Below are 18,616 nucleotides of genomic sequence, written 5' to 3' on the forward strand. Positions count from 1 at the left end.
GTTTTTTCACTTTTACTTTGCCGTTTGAAGTTTTTATTGGTCAATCTAGAGTTCTAGTTTTTTTTATTAAGTATGAAATCTTGACCCCAGTTATAAAATAGTGCCGACATGATACATCCTTCATGAATGGTTTTATTTTGGAATTCTTTGGCCCTCCAAAATTAAAACTCAAATTTCACATATTTGAATATGCAGAGGTAGTGAAGTAATTAGGATTGTATATATTGAGTGATCTGTAGACTGGCAGTACAGGAGCAGAAGCGATAGCATAAATATAGTCTCAGGCCAGGGGTACAGCAGGAACATGTGGAGGCAAGTCCAGACCGGTCTGAACACATCTAAGTGGTCTGACCACATCTAAGTGGTTTTCCCACGGCTGGCTGGTTTCTAAGTGCTTGGGATGGAGATGAGAATCAGATGGAGATCTCACGCTGTTGTTAAAGTCATATCCCATCTCCTCTACTCACTCTAATTGCACTCTTCTATTTCTCTGTTGCCCTTAATGTCTTCCGCTGACACGTGTCTCTAATATGATCATCCAGGGGTCACTGGATTATGGTTGGATCACTCTGGCTGTTCCCACTGGGCTCCTTTTTTAAAAAATATGGCTCTAATGTTGCTGTTTTACAAATTGTAATTAGACCAGTCAAGTCAAATGTATTCATTTAGCAGTTATTTTCTCAAAACGCATTATGAAACGATAAATATCATAAAACTACAATGACGACTTAAGACTGGAACAAGCATCACTGGCCTCACGGTGCTCGGGCCAGTCGTGTCCACAGTAGCACGGTTACAGCCACGCACGCAACCTCGTAGCGTGTCATGTGGTGGATCCTCCCTCCCGGGACGCCACCCGGCACTCTGATGGTCAGATTATCACGACCATCGGAAACCCTTTATCCCTAAAAAGATCTGAAATCTTAAAGGCAGACGCTGAGCGAGTCACTCTGTACTTGTACCCTCTCAGTAAACTGCTCCAGCGCACGCACATTCCTGGGAATGCCACACATGCACGATGAGCTGATACTGTGGGGATGCCCGTGGAATTTATGGCGCTTTTTAGTTACAAAAGTACAAAACAAGCCCCAAAATGAATTAAGTTACTTTACAATTAGAGAAGTAAATCATTTGGAACTCATGCTGAATAAAACCCTTATTTTGAGGAATATTCAGAACTACTAGCTCTGCTCTAAGTCTCCACTAACTCCAACAAGGCATCTTAACATGTAGGTGCATTAAATATGTGCTTGGGGTCAGTAAAATACTGCTGTGTGTTCACACCCATGTAGCATGTCATGTGGTGGACTCTCCCTCCTGGCACGCCGCCCGGCACTCTGTTGGTTTACACAAGTCATTTGAAGCACTGTAGATGTAAGACATATTAATAATCATCTCCTACAGTTATAAACGAGGCCCATACGTGAGGTAGGTTGTAAAGACACAGGAACGTGGCACTGGCTGCGCCGTCATCTCTCTGGACACCCTGCAGGTGAGTTGATGGGTTTCAGAAGAAGTTGGAAGTCCTCGCAGTTGACAGCTCAATCTCCAAGATGACAAGAAATCAAGTCACCCTCTATTTTCAGCCACGGAACAGGCTCGCAGATGACTGCAGGCTATGCCTTTTGAAAATTAAAGGAAAGGGGGGAGATGAGGGAAGAGGCACCTTCACAACGTTCCTGCACCTGCGCTGAGGATGAAACTTGAAAAGATCAAATAAAAAAAAATAAAAAAATGCACACATCCCCTTCACCCTTTGAGTTTCACATTCCCATTACAGCTTGGACGCCACCGACACACAGATAGTTGGAGATGCCGCTACAGTTTGTGTGGGTGTACATAAAAGCGGTCTGTCCTCTGACTAGGCTCTCCTGTTAGCTAAACAGTGGTGTTCAGTGTGAGGAGCTCTCTGGTGTTGGTTGTCAGCTCCATGAGTTGGGGCACAAAGCGGCCTTTATGTGTGCGAGGGTTCCACCCTGTGACTCAGGCAGCTGTGTGTGTGTGTGTGTGTGTGTGTGTGTGTGTGTGTTTGTGTGTGTGTGTGTGTGTGTGTGTGTGTGTGGAGGTAGCAGAGCCCCAGGGGAGCCGCTGTGAGGTGAGCTCTGTTACCACCACACAAAAGAACACCTTCCCTCCGGAGCACACGGGTCCCTCCTCTGCCAGAAAATGGAGTGAAAATATGCTCGCCGCAGGATTACCTCATACACTCCACAATCTTTGGTTACTGACATTTTGTCCCCCTTCCTGTAACACAAAAAGAAAAATTAAAAATCCAGCCTCCTGTTTTCTACTCGAGTCTGTTTCTTTACTCGTTAACCAGCAGACACGTAATAAGAGTGATTCTGTGGTTCGGTTCATGGAGGCTCTCGCACTCGATGCTCTGAACACGTTCTGTCAGCTCTCTCCTGCAATACTCCTGAAATAAGGTGATGTGTTTCATGAGTCTCGCTGCAGCAAGAGTCGCCTTAGGATACTAGCCGAGAATAAAACTTTTGAAAAACAGAAATTTATGGATCGGATTTGAAACATTTCAAATTGTGTTTCGAGCGCACACTTGCGTAGCTCTACTCGGCATATGATTCCACTTCACCCCACTAAAGCTGACTCAAGTGACTTCGGCTGAGTGTCGGCTGCTCCCCGGCACCTGGAAACACACTGGATGTAATTAGTGTAGTTCCTGATGATGTCATCTGGGTTATTTTGGGTTCCTTTGAGATTCATTTATCAGAAAGGCTGCGTTACGAACTGGAGGTGTGAAGTTTGAAAGACAATGTGGCAAATCCTTTTTATTTTTTTTTACTTGAACTTGACCCCAGAGACTTTAAGCTTGTATCGCATCGTACATGCCGGCTCATGGGGCCCTTGAATAGAGCCATAGTGTTCCTTTTCCTACTATGACCAGTCATGATGTCTGCAGTGAGGAAAGGCTTTATGGACCACGCCAATGGTCCATTTTCTTTTTGTCAAAAGCAACAGTGCATAGGAGATTCAGAAGACTTAACAACGTATTCTATTTTTCATTTACGAGTCACTTTAATGAAACACTGTGAAGGTTAAAAGAATGGTTACTGCTGGCGTGCTTGCTTGGCACCAAATGTGTCATTTCTCTTTCTTTTTTTATTTATTCCAAAAACAGCCATGGGCTAAAAAATGTGAGATACCAACTGTCACATGTGAACATACTGTATCAGACAAACAGAGGCAGAAATACGCGGGGGAGTATTATTATTATTTTCTTTATATCTCACATTTTGAATTCAGATGCCGTGACGTCAAACTGGTAGTAGAGATGAAGCGCTGACAGGAACTCTGTGAGGGCAGAGAGATTATTCACATATGGAGCATGCAAATATTTCCATGTGATATTTTGTGCCAAAGAATTCACAAATTAGGTTTTAGTTGCTTTAGAATATAATTAAAAAGTAGTCTCTCAGGCAGGTGAGAGATGCACTGCTTCATTGTTACCTTCACCAGATGGTCACGTAGATGTGCACTAACATGGGGACTACGATCATAGATCATACTGTTGTTGTATTTTTAATTGCAAGGGGGTTCGGTGGGTTATGTTTTTCATGTTCACCCCAACAATAATGCTTTTGAAGATGGATGCAGCTAATGGGGATCTAATAAAACACATTAAGGGGAGAGGGGGAGCATGGGGCCTGAGCAACAAGGGGTCAGCTGGAGCCCCCTGCAGCCACATGGGACTGCTGCTGGCTCCTTATGCTGCAGCATGACGAGCTCTGCCCACATACTTAAGTTAATCTTTTTATAACTCCAGTAGTCGTGGGAAAAATGAAGCTGGGCTTGACAAGATGTCTGTTTTCTTTTTTCTTTTTCCTTTTTTTTTTGCAGTTGTCACTGCTGTCAATGGCAGCCTCACACTACAGACAGGGAACTGGATGGGGACCATGTAGAGTGATTGTATTCTGCGTGTGTGTGTGTGTGTGTGTGTGTGTGTGTGTGTGTGTGTGTGTGTGTGTGTGTGTGTGTTTGCAGGGATAATGGTTGGCCCTAAGGAATATGGTCTCTGAAGGTTTCCTGGGTGGGGTGGATGGTCATGCACATTAAAAGCATTCCAGTGAAGTTCAAGCATTTAAAACCGGCTCCGGACCTGCAGGCTGCTCTTCTCCGCCGAGGCCAAGCATCCGAGCTTGTTTACATGCAATGGATGCTGACCCTCTCGCTGCTTCCAGCGCGGCGGCTCACAATGAATACAAATGATACAAATGCCTCTCGGTGGTTTCATCGGGGTGCTGCGCGAGAGCTCGTTGGTGCAGCCGGCCAGTTCAGAAGAATCCCAAACTCTGCCCGGCCATTCGTCTGGCAACCCCAAGAACTGGGGACAGCACGGTCGAAAGTGGCAGGGGGGGGGGGTGGAGAGTGGGAGGCCGGGGCCATGGCAACCACCGCATTGGGGCAGGTTGGGACCCTGATCGAGCCAGGGGGGCAGCTCTTTAACAGGCCGGAGAGAGGAGGAGAAAAAAAATGACTGACAGGGCCAACCAATAAAGCATGAAGTGGAATGTGAGGGTATGCAGCGCCATTGTTGAACAAACATCTCAGGAACGCACACACAACCTTTTTCATGCTTTCATGCTGCTATTTGAGTTTGCTCTCTGCTTGTGCCGGATCACTTATTTCCTCATGTGTTTATTTTCAACTCCACTGCACCTGCCTTAATTACATTGGAAGAGACGCACGCAGCAGTGGGTTGAAGTTAGCATCAGTAGCTATAAGTGTCCATGCCTCAGATGACAGTGCTCTATGAAGAAGTGTCCCTTAAATATGTGACCCTATTTGCAAAACAAGTTCTCTTAAATAATCAAAAGCACATTCAAAGAAGAACTTTGTTTTGTGGCATTAGAGACGGAAGAACTAATAATTTGTAACATCCTAAAAATGTTTTGGTGGTGAGCTCTCTATCCTCAGTTAAACTCACTTTCTTCTGTATCCTGTTTCAGAGCCGGAGATAAGAAAAGACACTTGAAGAAAAGTATTGTTGCCTGGCAACAGCACTGAAAACCCAGCAGTGTCTGACAGTCTAGGATTCTTTATTTTATTTTACTTTCTGTTTGTCCTCATATAGTACCCACTGTGAGTACGAGGTGAACAAAACATAGTGTAAACATACTTTCTCTTGTTTAGTGCCTTGTAGTTAATAGCCTCACATGATGTATGCTGAATTTATTATATGTCATTTGATGTTTCTTGGGACAAATTCACCTGCACATCTTGTGTAGTCATTTGACTGAAACACAGTTTACCTATTTTGAACGCAGTGCCAGTGAGGACTGTCCAAACAGTCCAGATGCTGTTTAGTCCAGCTGTTGGTTTCTCTCTCTAAATAGATGCGGTGGTGTCTGGGGATTTGTGGGGAGGAACAGTGCAGATGGATTGACCTTTGACCCTTTGTTCCACTGAATAAATTGTAGATTACTGGGTGGCTGATTTGCACCCAGTAATATAATCTGGCACTCTAATGCCATCTAGTGACGTGTTGCATACACACTCATGGTTTTTCTTTTTCTTTGAGGCACATTACAACAGTGTTTTGTACACAGGAACACGATAAACAGCTGTTGTGTTTGTTTGTTTGTTTGTGTGTGTTTCATTTCTACATTACACCAGGTGTCACTGACACTGAAACTGACATTGTGGAAAGATATTTATTCCAGACACACACCCTGTCACTGTGACAGTGGAGAGAGACAGTGAGAGCACATTTTACAACTCACGGTGGTGAGCGCACTAACATAGAAAAGACAGTCGCCATGTTCATAATGTAAAAACATACAGAACGCTTCAGCTCGACTGCGTGGGAGTGTCCAGCTGCCTCATGAGCTGATTGGATGGATAATGATGTGGAAGTTGTTGGGGGTGGGTGGGGGGGCTCAACTCAGGCAAAGTTACTCTTTAGGAAGTTGATGAGGCCGTTGGTGGAGGAGTCGTGGGAGTGGACCTCTGCGCTGTCCTTGAGCTCAGCCTCGATCTTCTTGGCGAGCTGTTTGCCCAGTTCCACCCTAACAGAGGAGAGACGATGGGCTCAGGGATCAGTCAAACGGACGAGGTTTTTAAATCACTGTGTTATCAAATCAACATGTTGTGGTATACAAGTAATCTGTAGGCATGCAAAAAAAGAAGAAGCTTCTTCTCGCCAATTCCCTGATACACAGTCACACCCATTAAATCCTGAACATCCATGTTGCCCACAAGTGTCTCATCTATATGTATGTATGTATATGTATATATATATATATATATATATATATATATATATATATATATATATTCTGTATCCGTTTGTTTCAACTCTTCATTGAAGCTACATGATGAGTGTAATATCCAAGCCCAAGACTGCAGGTGTTTATGACTGCAGTAAAAGTGTGCAATAAAAACTGTCTCACCCCCACTGGTCAAAGCTGTTGATCTCCCACATGACACCCTGAATGAAGATCTTGTGCTCATACATTGCTGTAAAACAAGACAGAATATTCACAATAACAATACAAAAAATGACTACAGGGGAAGATTAGTGGTTGTTTCTTTTGAATTCAATGGGGTTACAGAGGAGACACACGAGAGCTGTACATAATACAATATGATAAACTACAGTAAAATAAATAGAAACCCAAACAGTGGCTGTCAACATGCATTGTGTTATTATAAATCACTGCGTGTGCATTAGATCAGATATGAGCCTTGAGCTAAAAATGTATCCAAATAATCCCCAAAACTACCTATCAAGGCTTCCTTATAGTATCACCAGGGGCTGTGAATCAGGAGAAACGTTGTTTGCTCTCACCTATAAGTGCTCCAAGTGTGTACGGGCTCAGTTTCTTGAAGATGATTGAGTTGGTTGGCCTGTTTCCTTGGAATACCTGGGTTAAACACAGAGAAACACTTCAGAGGACAGACCACTGCATGTGTGCCACAACCACAAATGCTCCTCATTAGGTTTTTGATGGCTGTGGTCACTCATGGGTGACTGGCGGGCGCTGCCTCCTCCGCTACCTCACGCTATCCTGGCCGCACTTCCTCATGTCGAGCGTGGTTCCTTCTGTACGAGTAACATGAGATGACCGCTTCAGGCTTGATTTTGTTGCCATGGTTGCGAGAGCTCATTCTCTGTGGCGAGTACGTTTATTTTTCTTGCTTCGACTTACTTTGTGAGGCAGGATTTTCTCCAGAGCCTCTCCACTCAGGCCGCTGGCCTCCAGCTCCTTCTTGGCCTCCTCTGTGGTCTTACCCTTCATCAGAGCTTCTGTCTGGGCCAGGAAGTTGGCCATCAGGATCTACAGCCACACATAACACACACACACACACACCTTCAGATACAGTGTAGTACAGTCAGTACATGTATGTTTTACAGCGTATGACACACAGTATATGTTGACATATTGCCTTCTTGCAATTGATTGCTACAATCCAGGTATTTAACACAACTGCACACCACTGCAGAGGTAGCTCGGATCACTATTTCGCAATGTTGACCTCAAAATTCCATAGAGGTCATAAGAAGATGTTTTCCTGTAAGTGCGATTATCTGGGGAATGTGAAAACCTACGTCTTAAATGCATACTGTGAATAAACAAAGCTGTGAAATCCTTAGCATCAATAAATGTTTGATAAATGCATGAAAAAAAATCACAATTTCACTTTATCAAAGAAGGTACGGAACTTCATCATATGGGCATACATACTCTTGACCACACGAATCTCTACCCTTTCACCATGTAGCTTTAGATGAACAATTCGTCCAACACATGTGGTACCTTGTGGTGCAGGTTGTCTCTGATGGGATGCTGTGACTGAGCTGGGATCAGGAAGTCACATGGCACCATGCGTGTTCCTGCGTGGGACACAGTTAGACTGCATGAGTGGCACAGCACGAGGCTAACCGACCAGCAATACCAGTAAAGGCTGAAAAGTAAAATCTCGATCCTCCGAGTGAATGAATCCTCTAACTGTTGCTGTGATTGAACGCCGATCTTTGGGATCGTTACCTTGATGGATGAGCTGGTAGAAGGCATGCTGTCCATTGGTTCCTGGCTCTCCCCACACTATCGGCCCAGTGTGGTAGTTGACACGCGCTCCGTCTTTAGTGATGTACTTTCCATTTGACTCCATGTCACCCTAGAGATGAAAGATAGCGATCAGAACTGTCACATGCGTTAAATTCTCTCTGATGTGGTGCACACGATTGACACGGACAGAGTGTTGTCCTGTCCACCTTTTTATAGATAACTGATTCAACAATGTGAAATTGTTCTTGAGCTTTCCTGCGGCATTGTAGGGGGGCAGACCTGTTGGAAGTAGGCAGTGAAGCGGTGCATGTACTGGTCGTAGGGCAGCATGGCGTGGGTCTCCGCGTGGAAGAAGTTGACGTACCAGACGCCCAGAAGAGCCAGCAGGACGGGAGCGTTCTTATCCAGAGGAGCGGTGCGGAAGTGGTTGTCCTGCAGGAGAGGAATGATCATCCATGTGTTCTTTATCTTTCCACTCCAGGAAGGCTTGTATTAATAGTTGTTCTCCACTAGAGACTGAAGGTGTTGGAGAAGTACCTACCATCCAATGAGCTCCTGAAAGAAGCTTTTCATAGTTGTCGTATCCTGATGGGGAGAGCAGATGTAACAGAATCGATTCAACATTTGAACTGATTCTTGTATTCTGATTCTTGTATGTTCAGTGTGTCTCTCCACCAATAGCAGCATGTAACGTCCTGTTTTATACTAAAGCCACTGGCTGAAGATTTGTCTCCGAAATGTTGGTCAGTAAGACCGTCCAGACTTCAAATATCACAACAGCTGTTGGAGGGATTGACAAGAGATGTTGCACAGACTGTTTGTCTCCCTCGTGATACAACAGGGAGGTGCCAAAGTCAGACAATGTTATGTCATAAATACAAAAAATGGTGTTGTCACTGTTCATACCAATGTGCAGGGCAATGGCCATTCCAATAGCAGACCACAAGGAGAAACGACCACCAACCCACTGAAAGAAAAAAGAAAAGATTGAATTTCTTCTTTGTGTTATATGTTAATAGGAACATGGGCAGCACAGTTCACAATGCACTTCATCATGTGGCCTTTGATCTCTTGCAACAGTCCATTTTCTTCCTCTCTCCTAGATCATACTGTACACGCTGTGAAGTGTATAACACTGGCAGACTTTTTTTCTGTGTCATAAAGGGCATATTGTGGCTGCAACTATGCCCTTTATGACACAGAAAAAATGCAGCTCCCTGACCTTTGATGCCACCCAGCCTTTACCGTGATCTCCGCAAGAGAAAGGTCGCTACCAATAATAACTGAGTCTGAAGAGAGGCGCTTCTGATTACCCAGCAGCTGCCGGCCAAAGTGTCCGTCCCACCTACTTCACAGGTCAAAAGCGTATTTATAGCTACGACCCCCACCAGTCTGTAGATAAAGGAGCACTCACATCCCAGAACTCAAACATGTTCTCTGTGTCGATGCCGAAGTCCTTCACTTTGGGCTGGGAGACACAGAAGAGCAGGAGTTAGCTAGGATCAGATGTCTGGACACAGTGAGAAGGTTTATTTTGTGTATACAGTTATGTTTTGTGACTTACTCCGTTTGTGGAAAGGGCCACAAAGTGCTTGGCAACGGCAGTTTCCTGTCGAAGGACGAGATGGAAGGAAATCAATGGGCTGGCTAACAAAATGCTGCTGCAGTCTAAAAGGCCGCTGCATACTCACATCTTTGGCATGTTCAAGGAACCATGCTTTCGCTGACTCAGCGTTGGTTATGGTCTCTTGGGTGGTGAATGTCTATAAATGGAGAAAATTACATAGATAACCATGGATTAATATGCAATGCACCTAAACCGATGGTATAGATCTGCTTGAGGAAAAGAGTGTTTGTCCAAATGAATTTAAAATGGTCTGTTCCCATAAGATTTATGTACAAAATGATTGCATGAACATGAATACAAATTAGAAGGTATTTTCCTTCTGATTAGAGATGTTAATCTGTGTAAAGCAGGTACCTTGGATGCGATGATGAAGAGGGTTGTCTCAGCATTTAGCTGTGCCAGGGTTTTGGCGATGTGCGTGCCATCAATATTTGACACAAACCACACACGCGGCCCACCCTTCGAGTACGGTTTCAGGGCCTCGGTCACCATCAGCGGGCCCTGCAAGCCAAACCAATTCAAGCACAGATTCAGATTCAGGTGAGACTGAAGCTCACGGGAGGTAAAGCAATGTGACTGGAAGAGGATGGAGCAGTTAAAAGCTGTCAATCATGAGATGGCTCATTGATATTTTTTTGCACAAAACACTGCACTCACAAGGTCAGATCCTCCGATGCCGACATTGACGACGTCGGTCATGGCCTTTCCCGTGAAGCCCTTCCACTCGCCGCTGCGAACTCTCTGCAATTGAAAAAGATTTGCACGCTGAACTCCAGTGCAGCGACGCTTCGCGACGTCGCGTCTCTCTCCGTCATGAGCGTTTCACTCACATGACAGAAGCCCTTCATCTTCTCGAGAACTCGGTTGACGTCTGGCATCACGTCCTTGCCATCCACCATGACGGGGGTGTTGGAGCGGTTCCTTAGAGCCACGTGGAGCACGGCGCGGCCCTTCATATCCACAGCACCCGGGGGTGGGGGGCAAATAAAGACACACACAGACACACGTAGCACAACATGCAAAAAAAGAACATAGTTTAAGAGTTATTGTGTCACATGGTGTAAAATGCTGCAGCAGTGGCTGTTTCACTGCATCAGGATAAAGTTCAAGAGGCGAACACTGCCTCGAGTCAAGTCACAGCTGACATGAGTGACAGCGATGAGCACCTCAGTGAAGTTGATCTTCTCTCCAGCGAACATCTTCTCCCTGGCAGCTTCAATGCCTCTCGACTTGGCCTGAAATAGACAATAAATGTTTGTTCTTCACGGACGCAGACAAGTATCCCAAAACATAATGAAATGGTCGCCTATAGTGTGTGATTCAAATTGATGGTCGATTCCTCCAGTCAACACAATCAACATTTGCACATATAAAGACACATTTTGTGTGAAGAGGACGCCTCTATCAGATGAATGGAGCCCCAATGCAGCTTGCTGCAATGACTGAAGGGATTTGAGTCCTCGCGGCTGCCCACATCAGCTCTTGAGACACGCACATCTACTTCACCATTTAAAAAGCTGCAGATGATTAGGATGGGGATTCATTTACCAGATCAACCAGCATCTTCATGACATCATCAGTGATGAGATTCTTGGAGTAATCCAGAAGAATGTCCCCATCCTCCGTTTTCAATCTCAGGCTGCCCAAACACAGAGAGCAAACAACAAAGATTGTGACATTTCCTGACGCAACACAAATATAATATCCAGGAAAAAGGTGAGATTCTGTGGTCGAGTGGAGGTTTGACATCTAGGTTTCAGCATTGCTTCATAAAGCTGCACAGTTGCATAGCAGTAGGAGTGCATCGGAGCATTATCATGTGAACGTGACTGCCAACAGACACACTAATAATACAGCTCATTGACGTACAAACAGAAACATCTACATCCTGTTCAGTGATGCTGTGCATACTGCATTTGTACACAATACAAGACTTTGGATAGGATGCATACTTGAGCTTGTTGAATCTCTCCTTGTCAGTCTCAAACATATGCCTTATGTTGAGGTTCAGGGCGTGGGCTGTGTACCAGTCCTGCAGCTTTGTGAAGTCGGGGTCCTGTGTGAGTCCCATGATGTCCAGAGAGGCTTCCTGTGCTCCGCTGTGTTCTACTAGCCTGGCTACGTATGACCGAGCAGGTCACAGGGAAAGCTTTTTGAAGGGTGTCCAGGCCAGATCTACTCATGCCCCTCCTACAAGAGACACACTATACGCAGGACGTGTGCATGTCACACCTCCACACTGTCCTGCAGGATTACAGTGCATGTCGATAGGGGGGCGTCATCGGTACAGCAACTCAGCGGCACGTTGTACAGACAATATTACTGTTCATTCTACTAATGCACACAGTAGCTGTATATATTAAAAGCAGTAATTGCACAGTACATTATCACTGCATTACAGATGGCAGTGTACCAAAGTTGATAATTAATGTACGATACATACAGATACATGAATCGTGTTAAAAGGTCCACCCTTAGACCCTAACGATCAAGGTACAATAGTTAACAAAAAGTAATAAATCATTAAATCACTTTAAATATATTTGTATAAATATAATCCTTTTAATGATAAACTATTTAGTGCCTGTCATAGTTGTAGAAAACACAAAAAGGAAGAAGAAAAATATGCATTAGATGTATACGTTAGCCTACATAAGCTTTTATACCATAAAAATGAACCCCAGACAAAAATATATATACTGCAGCAATTTGTGGACCTGAACGCCTCCAAGCGACCGTTTTATAAAAACCCGCAGAGCAGGGTGTAATGGTCTTTATCCAACGTTAGGGGGCGAGAAAAGCTTAGAATCTTACGAACCAATCATTATTTGTTTAGGCATCGTCAGAGTGGTACATCAAAACAACTACAGCAAATGGTTTAAGTAATTTCACCAAAGGCAGATCTCGTAAAGAAACCCTCTGAACGTCTTTATTACAAAAATACATATTTAAAAGCAATGCTGCTGATGGAGGCGACTGCTGTATATAAGAGTCGAACTAGAAACATAATTCCACATCACCAGCATGACGAGCAACACCCAGCAGATAGTGTCTGATGCGTATTGCATAGTAGGCAAACATTACTGAAATATGAAAAGTGGAAGACTCTGAATGTGGTGACCCATTTTCTATTTAAGAGTCTGTCATTTTTGGATAGCAGCTTTTGTTCCTTGAGGGACAAAAACTGTGAATAATTATCCCACTGCTTCATATTGTTTAGATGTGTTATGCAGTTACAACCGTGTTCGGGATAGGTATTTGTATTTCAAAATAAAGTGGAAGACATTAATAAAGGAAATACCCTGAAAATAAAATCACGAGGGTCTATTAGTACAAGGACCGTTTGGGCGATCAATGACTGTGTTCACCCATGCATGTTTAGTTTTACTTTAGCATCCTCATCTCATGTATTATGGTTACGACTGATCGTATACCAAAGTACACCAACATATCAATATTAGTATTAATGAAATTCAATACAAAACACTTTCACAATCAGCATGTTGTCCTGCCCATGAACATCAAATTTAGACTGGGGTTTCACTAAAAAAACGTGTTGTATTCGAGACATATTCGTCGGTTTTATTGTGAAGGTTCCACCGGAAGCGTTAGTTTGTATTGACGCGGTCTTAACGGTGTTCACACAGACAGGGGATTCGCTGTCAAGAGGGTGGATGCCTAGAGATGGTGAGCGATGTGGTGATTTACTGAAGGTGTATTAACATTTCATCGTGTTTTGCGGAAGCCTTTCGGGGTTCCTTTGGTTGCGGCGGTGCTGACTCTCGTTGACCCGTATTAAAGCACCGCTGGGCCACTCGCGTTTGCTGGTGCTTTCCACCAGCGCCTACAATCGTGTCGCAGAGAGCTAGCGTTAGCTCGTTTAGCTCTGGCGCTAGCCCGCTTAGACCCGGGGACACAGATGCATCCTTTATCGGACTCTCCTCACTCTGACATACTTATTTACATATTTCCCTTCATAATTTAAATCTGGGCCCCTGATAAGCAGTCCGGCAGATATATCGAACGAGTGCTGCAACTGCGTGTGACGTTTTTGTGTTGCGTCTATTCACATATTTTGGTATACAACCCTAATTCGATGTCTGCTGATGAGGCGCATCCGCCTCGGCGAGCGAAGGAGGAGCGATCGGTGGTATCTCGGTTATTTTTCATCTCCACCGGCTTGTGTCTGTGGGCGACGCTCCGGGTCTGATTCGCGTCCTGACCGTTGGCAGTGCAGGTGAGAGGGAGTCATCAGCGACCTGGTTTTAAGGAATGTCCGATAACGGACTCGGGCGTTCTTGGTTGTAACCGCGTACCGCATAAAACACGCAGCGTTACGTTAGACAGACGGGCGGCCGAAGGGCGTGATTTGCAGCTCGTGTGGCGGTGTAACTTGACGGTAGACGGACTACATGCATAGGCTTTGGGGTAAGTGCACTAGCTCGCGAGCTAACCAACGACTGTCTGGTTCTGTGTGACCGATGTCAAAGTCGGGTATGCAGCGGAACCAGGCTAACGTTACCGGGTATCTGCCGCCTGTGTGACGTGTTCGTGTCACTCGCTGTTCTAACGTTTGGCTTGTTGATGCGCGGATGATGCCGCGGAAGCCTTTCCGGCGACCATGCATCTAGGGCGTTAAAAGGCCGTATTTACAGCTGCGACATAGTGCTCCCATGTCTCGGGCCATGTCGTCCCAGAGAGTTTCGATGAAACCGGCTAACTGCGCTTGCGGGGATTGTGTTACACCTTCCTGCTAAATAGTGCTCAGGGGCTTTAAAATCTCCCCCGAGCAAAAACAAAACTAACCCACTAGTTAGTAGTTCTGCCTTATCGCGAGTGCGAATGCAAAGAGCAGTAACTTGCACAACCACAGTGGTGTTGGTAACGTGGCTTTATATAGTCCCTAAATACGGAGGAGATATCTGGGATTGCGTTTGCACGTAACGTCGCCCCACTTCTCTCGAGGATTGAAGGAAGCTATAGTCTATAAAGGGATCTGCGTTTAGACATCCCGTGGAAAGTGTTCCCTGATTTGGTCGATGGGAGTGTAGACATTAAAGTAGAAGGAACCATTTAATTGCTCATAGGATTTGATAATGTAGAACAAGTGGATCGCTCCTGAGAGAGATTGCTCCTGATCAGTCAGGATTTAAGTATCTGAAGGGGAAAGTATCCATGCAAGGTCTGTCATTAGCAGCCTGTTTGCTTTTGGGATCTGAAAGCCAGCTTCCATCATCAATATATCAACCATATTTGACTTGGGATGCTTCCTATAAACAGAATTGGATAATTACATTTTGCAAATCGCCTTGTTGACCTTTTATACTTGTTGTTTTCTGAAATGGTTGAAGCAATGTATTCTTTCTTCCACCGTATGAAGCAAATGGTTGTTAAAAGTGTTGAGAAATATGACAAGAAATCTGGAATATTTGAACTTTGAATCCTATAGAAAGTTGTTTTGCGTTGTTTTCAGATCTATACAATTGTTGATTGGGGGCCTAATATCATTTTTTACTCACCATAACATTTTAATGAAGTGTAATTTCCGACATAGAAGGCATTCATGTTCCGGTCACTTCCTTCCTTTTTTTGTTGAGTTTTGCAGGCTTTTACAGCTTTAATGGAAACAACCCTGAATCAACGTGTTGACATCTGCCACAGCTGTGTCGCTATAGAAAAACGACGTGCTTTGCACTGCAACATTCCTGTCTGTGTTTAAGCTCTTTTCAATAGCGTATTCAACGTGAACAGTCATCAACGTTTGTGGCAAAGTACTAAGGCTTCAGTTGTTTTTAGCTTCTTCTTTTTTTTTGTCGTCTATTTGTGAACATGTGATATGACAGGAGACACTTTTCCCTATTCTAATCCGGATGCATGTGGAAGGAAGTCAACATGCAGTCACAAGATTACTGTTTGCACTCGCCTCGGGTGAAGCACAGTCCTGGCCTGACACCGTCTCAATAGACCCGAAGGCTTTTTCCTTCAACAAAGAAGCTTTCTAATGTTTCTCTTTTTCGCCACAGTTTTAGAATATACATATGAGTGTTACAGAGAAGTCTCTGCTGGTGCAATGGGGGGAGATAACCCAAGCAGGCTGTGGTATTATTAGAACATGGGAATTCAAACATTTTGTGTATTGAAATTTACTTTCTTCTCTTAGATTAAACCAGACATAATAATAATAATAATAATAATAATAAAGCCAAATATATTTTAAGTGTGTGTCTGTGGCTACTGGCTGTTTTGTCTGAATTTTGAGATTTTGACAAAGCTGCCTTCCTCAAGATGATATCAAAGGAACAACAGGTGTAAAGAGAAGGAAGCTTAATGTTACCTCTGGTGGATAGCTTCCACTAAGCACCACCATACAGAAATATTCAGTTATTTATGGCTTGGTTATACTTACATAAGCGTATGTCAGGAATATCGCAACATCTTGGTTGACTTTAGTGACCCACACACTTCCATGGCAAGGCTCAAACATATAGCTTTGTAGAAACTGAATCAAGTCTGTTCATTCAAGTGAGCTTTTAATTGTAAATGTCTCATTGGCTTGTCGTACAAGTCCTAGTGTATATCATTATAGACGTGAGATGCATCAACGTAATGCTTTGATGGGGCAGTTTGCCATTTAAAATATATATATTTTTAAACCTGTAGGATTTTGGGACACACTGATGGAGCCTTCAGTCTGAGTTAACTAATACCTGCACCGCAATTCTCGGTTAACATGGTAAAGAAGATTGGGTGAAGAAACTAGAGCAACACTGTACAAATATATAGTATTGTTGTGCAAAATCAACATGAAATTGGATATTATGTCAGTGATAATGTTTACTAGGAAAATGCATCCTAAACAAGAATAATGTTCTCCATGTTGTCCACCTCTGGCCGAAGAGTTAAAAGCAATGGGTGGTTTACGTGCTGTTCGATCATCGTGTTTTATCTTTTCCATCGACAAGTTGAGCCGGTCCATGCATCAGAGAGATGCCGGCTTGTTTGAGTTTGTATTGTGTGACAGGATTTTCATTTGGATGGACAAAGCTAACAACGCTGTTTGCACTGGTGTGTGGCAGGGTGGAGGCGGAGGTCTGTTTCTTCCGGCACAGGGGACGTTTCAGCGCTTCATCTGTTCTAGTCCTCTGCTGTTTCAACGACTGCTCGGTTAGCTTATTTGATCTGTGTGTGTGATGTTCGTCCCCGAGCGAAGTGAAGCAGCCAGTGGATTCACAGACGAGGTGGACACACTTGCAGTGCAGCATGGGAAATCTCACCCTCCTCCCCTGGAAACCAGTTCAGACTTAGTTTGTGGTCAGCTATTTGCCCCTCAGTCAAATGGTCCCAGTGAGATGCAATATTTTGACTGGTTTTCCACGATGAGGTCTGTGTGAATAGTTCAACTGATAGAGATTTGATATGTTGTTCAATGGTACCTCAGCAGATGCTTGAACTGGGTCCACTGTTTAATAGTACTATTCCTTTCTCCGACACCTGACTGTATCCTTTTGTTATCATACCCACCAACCTAATCTATGAAACCTCTGTGTAGTCAAGGAAACCTTTTTTTCTCTTCTGTGCAGAGGGTTGCTGGTTTCTGTGACTTACGATGACTTCATGTTTTAGCCCTTTCCGGTGTATTTAGCTCAATTTATTTCCTGGGTTGAAATCCAGAAACACTTTGTGTGACCAAGCCTGAATTTCAGACTTCTATGGCACCTCCGTATCCTGTCCCATTGTTCCTAAATAGGAAGAATGAATTCTTACTCTTGTCCTGGCTAAAAATACAGCACCCTGGTGGCTGGCATGCTGCACAACCTGCAACCTCAGTATGTAGCATGCTCAATATAGGCTGAGGAAAGCATTTTCATCCCCACAGGTTTCCCACCAGCCTCGCATGAATGGAACTGGCGTCAGAGCCTTTCATCACAGCTCTCACTTGTTGAAACCCACCGTCGGGGACACTGAGCACACTCTATTGTGCACCGCTATTCTGGAAAGGATGTCTGAGCTAATTCTTTTTTCCATCAGTCAAACAGTGAAAGGCATGTATTCTTTGTGTAGAAGCTCTGATTAGGTCAAACCAGATGGGACTTCTTATTCATTGGCATTCATGTGCCCATTACGGAGTCCATTATCATCTGTATTCCCCTGGTGAGACTTGGTGCTGGTTTTGTTTTCTATACTTGCACAGACCTGTGGGGCCCTCAAGTATGTTCTTTTTAAGATCGGCGTCTGCTATTTTTATTGCAATGTCTGTTGTGACAGTGCAGGTTATCCTTATGGTATCCAACTGTATCGGCCTCCTGACTGATATGAGTATCAGGTTTGGTCCTGAATTACTCAACAGAGGTTTGCTTCTGGAAAAGTTTCACTACTGCTTTAGAAATTGCAGAATCTGCCAAAAAATGTAATGTAGCCGAAACTGACTGCGATGTCACCGAACTGTGTACGCGCAGGTTTTTTATGATATCCGCGTATTAAAGTACATTTATTTTTAGTTCCAAACCCCCCAGAACAAAATTGGGATCAAAAATGGGAATGGTTGTGGCAACAACACCAAACATTACCCTCAAACCACCAAAACCTGCAGCAGCCTACAAAATAGTTCCAGGAGAGACGCCATATTGACAGCAGAAAATCTATTCCTGCAGTTAATATTAAGCCATAGCCAAGGCCTTTTTATTTTTTTTTCACAAAGTAATGCAGCTGCATATGCAAGAGTGTGTTTTTTTTTCCTCCCCTTCTTTTCTGTGTGCTGGTATGAGGAGACCAGGGCCTGCCACAATACTCTCCTTGTGTTCTGCGGGCAAGAGGAGCCTCACTCGACTCCTGTCACACAGTTGCTCACGGCACTTGTCATTTGGACTGACCTCCTCGACTTGTCTGCTGATTCTCTGACTTTGCCATTGCTTATCTGCTCTGTGGAATGTCCTCAGTGAAGCTTTACTTTCAAATCAACAGC

The 18,616-nt window shown here is 44.2% G+C and overlaps 2 protein-coding genes across 5 annotated transcripts in view; one reads left to right on the top strand and one right to left on the bottom strand.

The window, feature by feature from the left end:
• Window positions 1–5,899: 5,899 nt before the first annotated feature.
• gpib (glucose-6-phosphate isomerase b) lies at window positions 5,900–11,728 on the bottom strand. The gene is made up of 18 exons (XM_034525716.1): window positions 11,607–11,728; window positions 11,203–11,293; window positions 10,821–10,889; window positions 10,485–10,604; window positions 10,312–10,395; window positions 10,009–10,155; window positions 9,719–9,790; window positions 9,592–9,636; window positions 9,442–9,495; window positions 8,934–8,994; window positions 8,569–8,612; window positions 8,307–8,459; window positions 8,007–8,136; window positions 7,776–7,852; window positions 7,167–7,295; window positions 6,806–6,881; window positions 6,408–6,474; window positions 5,900–6,023 (listed from the first exon to the last, which is right to left on the bottom strand). The coding sequence occupies exons 1-18, from the start codon at window positions 11,723–11,725 to the stop codon at window positions 5,900–5,902; spliced, it is 1,662 nt and encodes a 553-aa protein (XP_034381607.1). The 5' UTR covers window positions 11,726–11,728.
• A 1,552-nt stretch (window positions 11,729–13,280) lies between these two features.
• Window positions 13,281–18,616, top strand: part of LOC117750094 (uncharacterized protein KIAA0355-like) — a 29,223-nt gene continuing 23,887 nt past the window's right edge. For 2 of the 4 annotated variants that reach the window (XM_034561008.1, XM_034561040.1), the window contains exon 1: window positions 13,281–13,341. The gene's annotated coding sequence lies outside the window, so the exon portion shown is untranslated. The other 2 variants (XM_034561019.1, XM_034561029.1) reach the window with 2 other exon arrangements.

Source organism: Cyclopterus lumpus, chromosome 3 (genome assembly GCF_009769545.1).
Source record: "Cyclopterus lumpus isolate fCycLum1 chromosome 3, fCycLum1.pri, whole genome shotgun sequence".
In the NCBI taxonomy this organism is placed as follows: Eukaryota; Metazoa; Chordata; class Actinopteri; order Perciformes; family Cyclopteridae; genus Cyclopterus; species Cyclopterus lumpus.

Excerpts from the sequence above, each read along its gene's own strand:
- gpib (XM_034525716.1), bottom strand. The coding sequence starts at position 11,725 with ATGGGACTCACACAGGACCCCGACTTCACAAAGCTGCAGGACTGGTAC. Across the intron at positions 10,605-10,820 it reads AGAAGATCAACTTCACTGAG|GGCCGCGCCGTGCTCCACGT; the intron begins GTGCTCATCGCT and ends GTGGATATGAAG. Across the intron at positions 8,137-8,306 it reads TCACTGCCTACTTCCAACAG|GGTGACATGGAGTCAAATGG; the intron begins GTCTGCCCCCCT and ends TTTCATCTCTAG.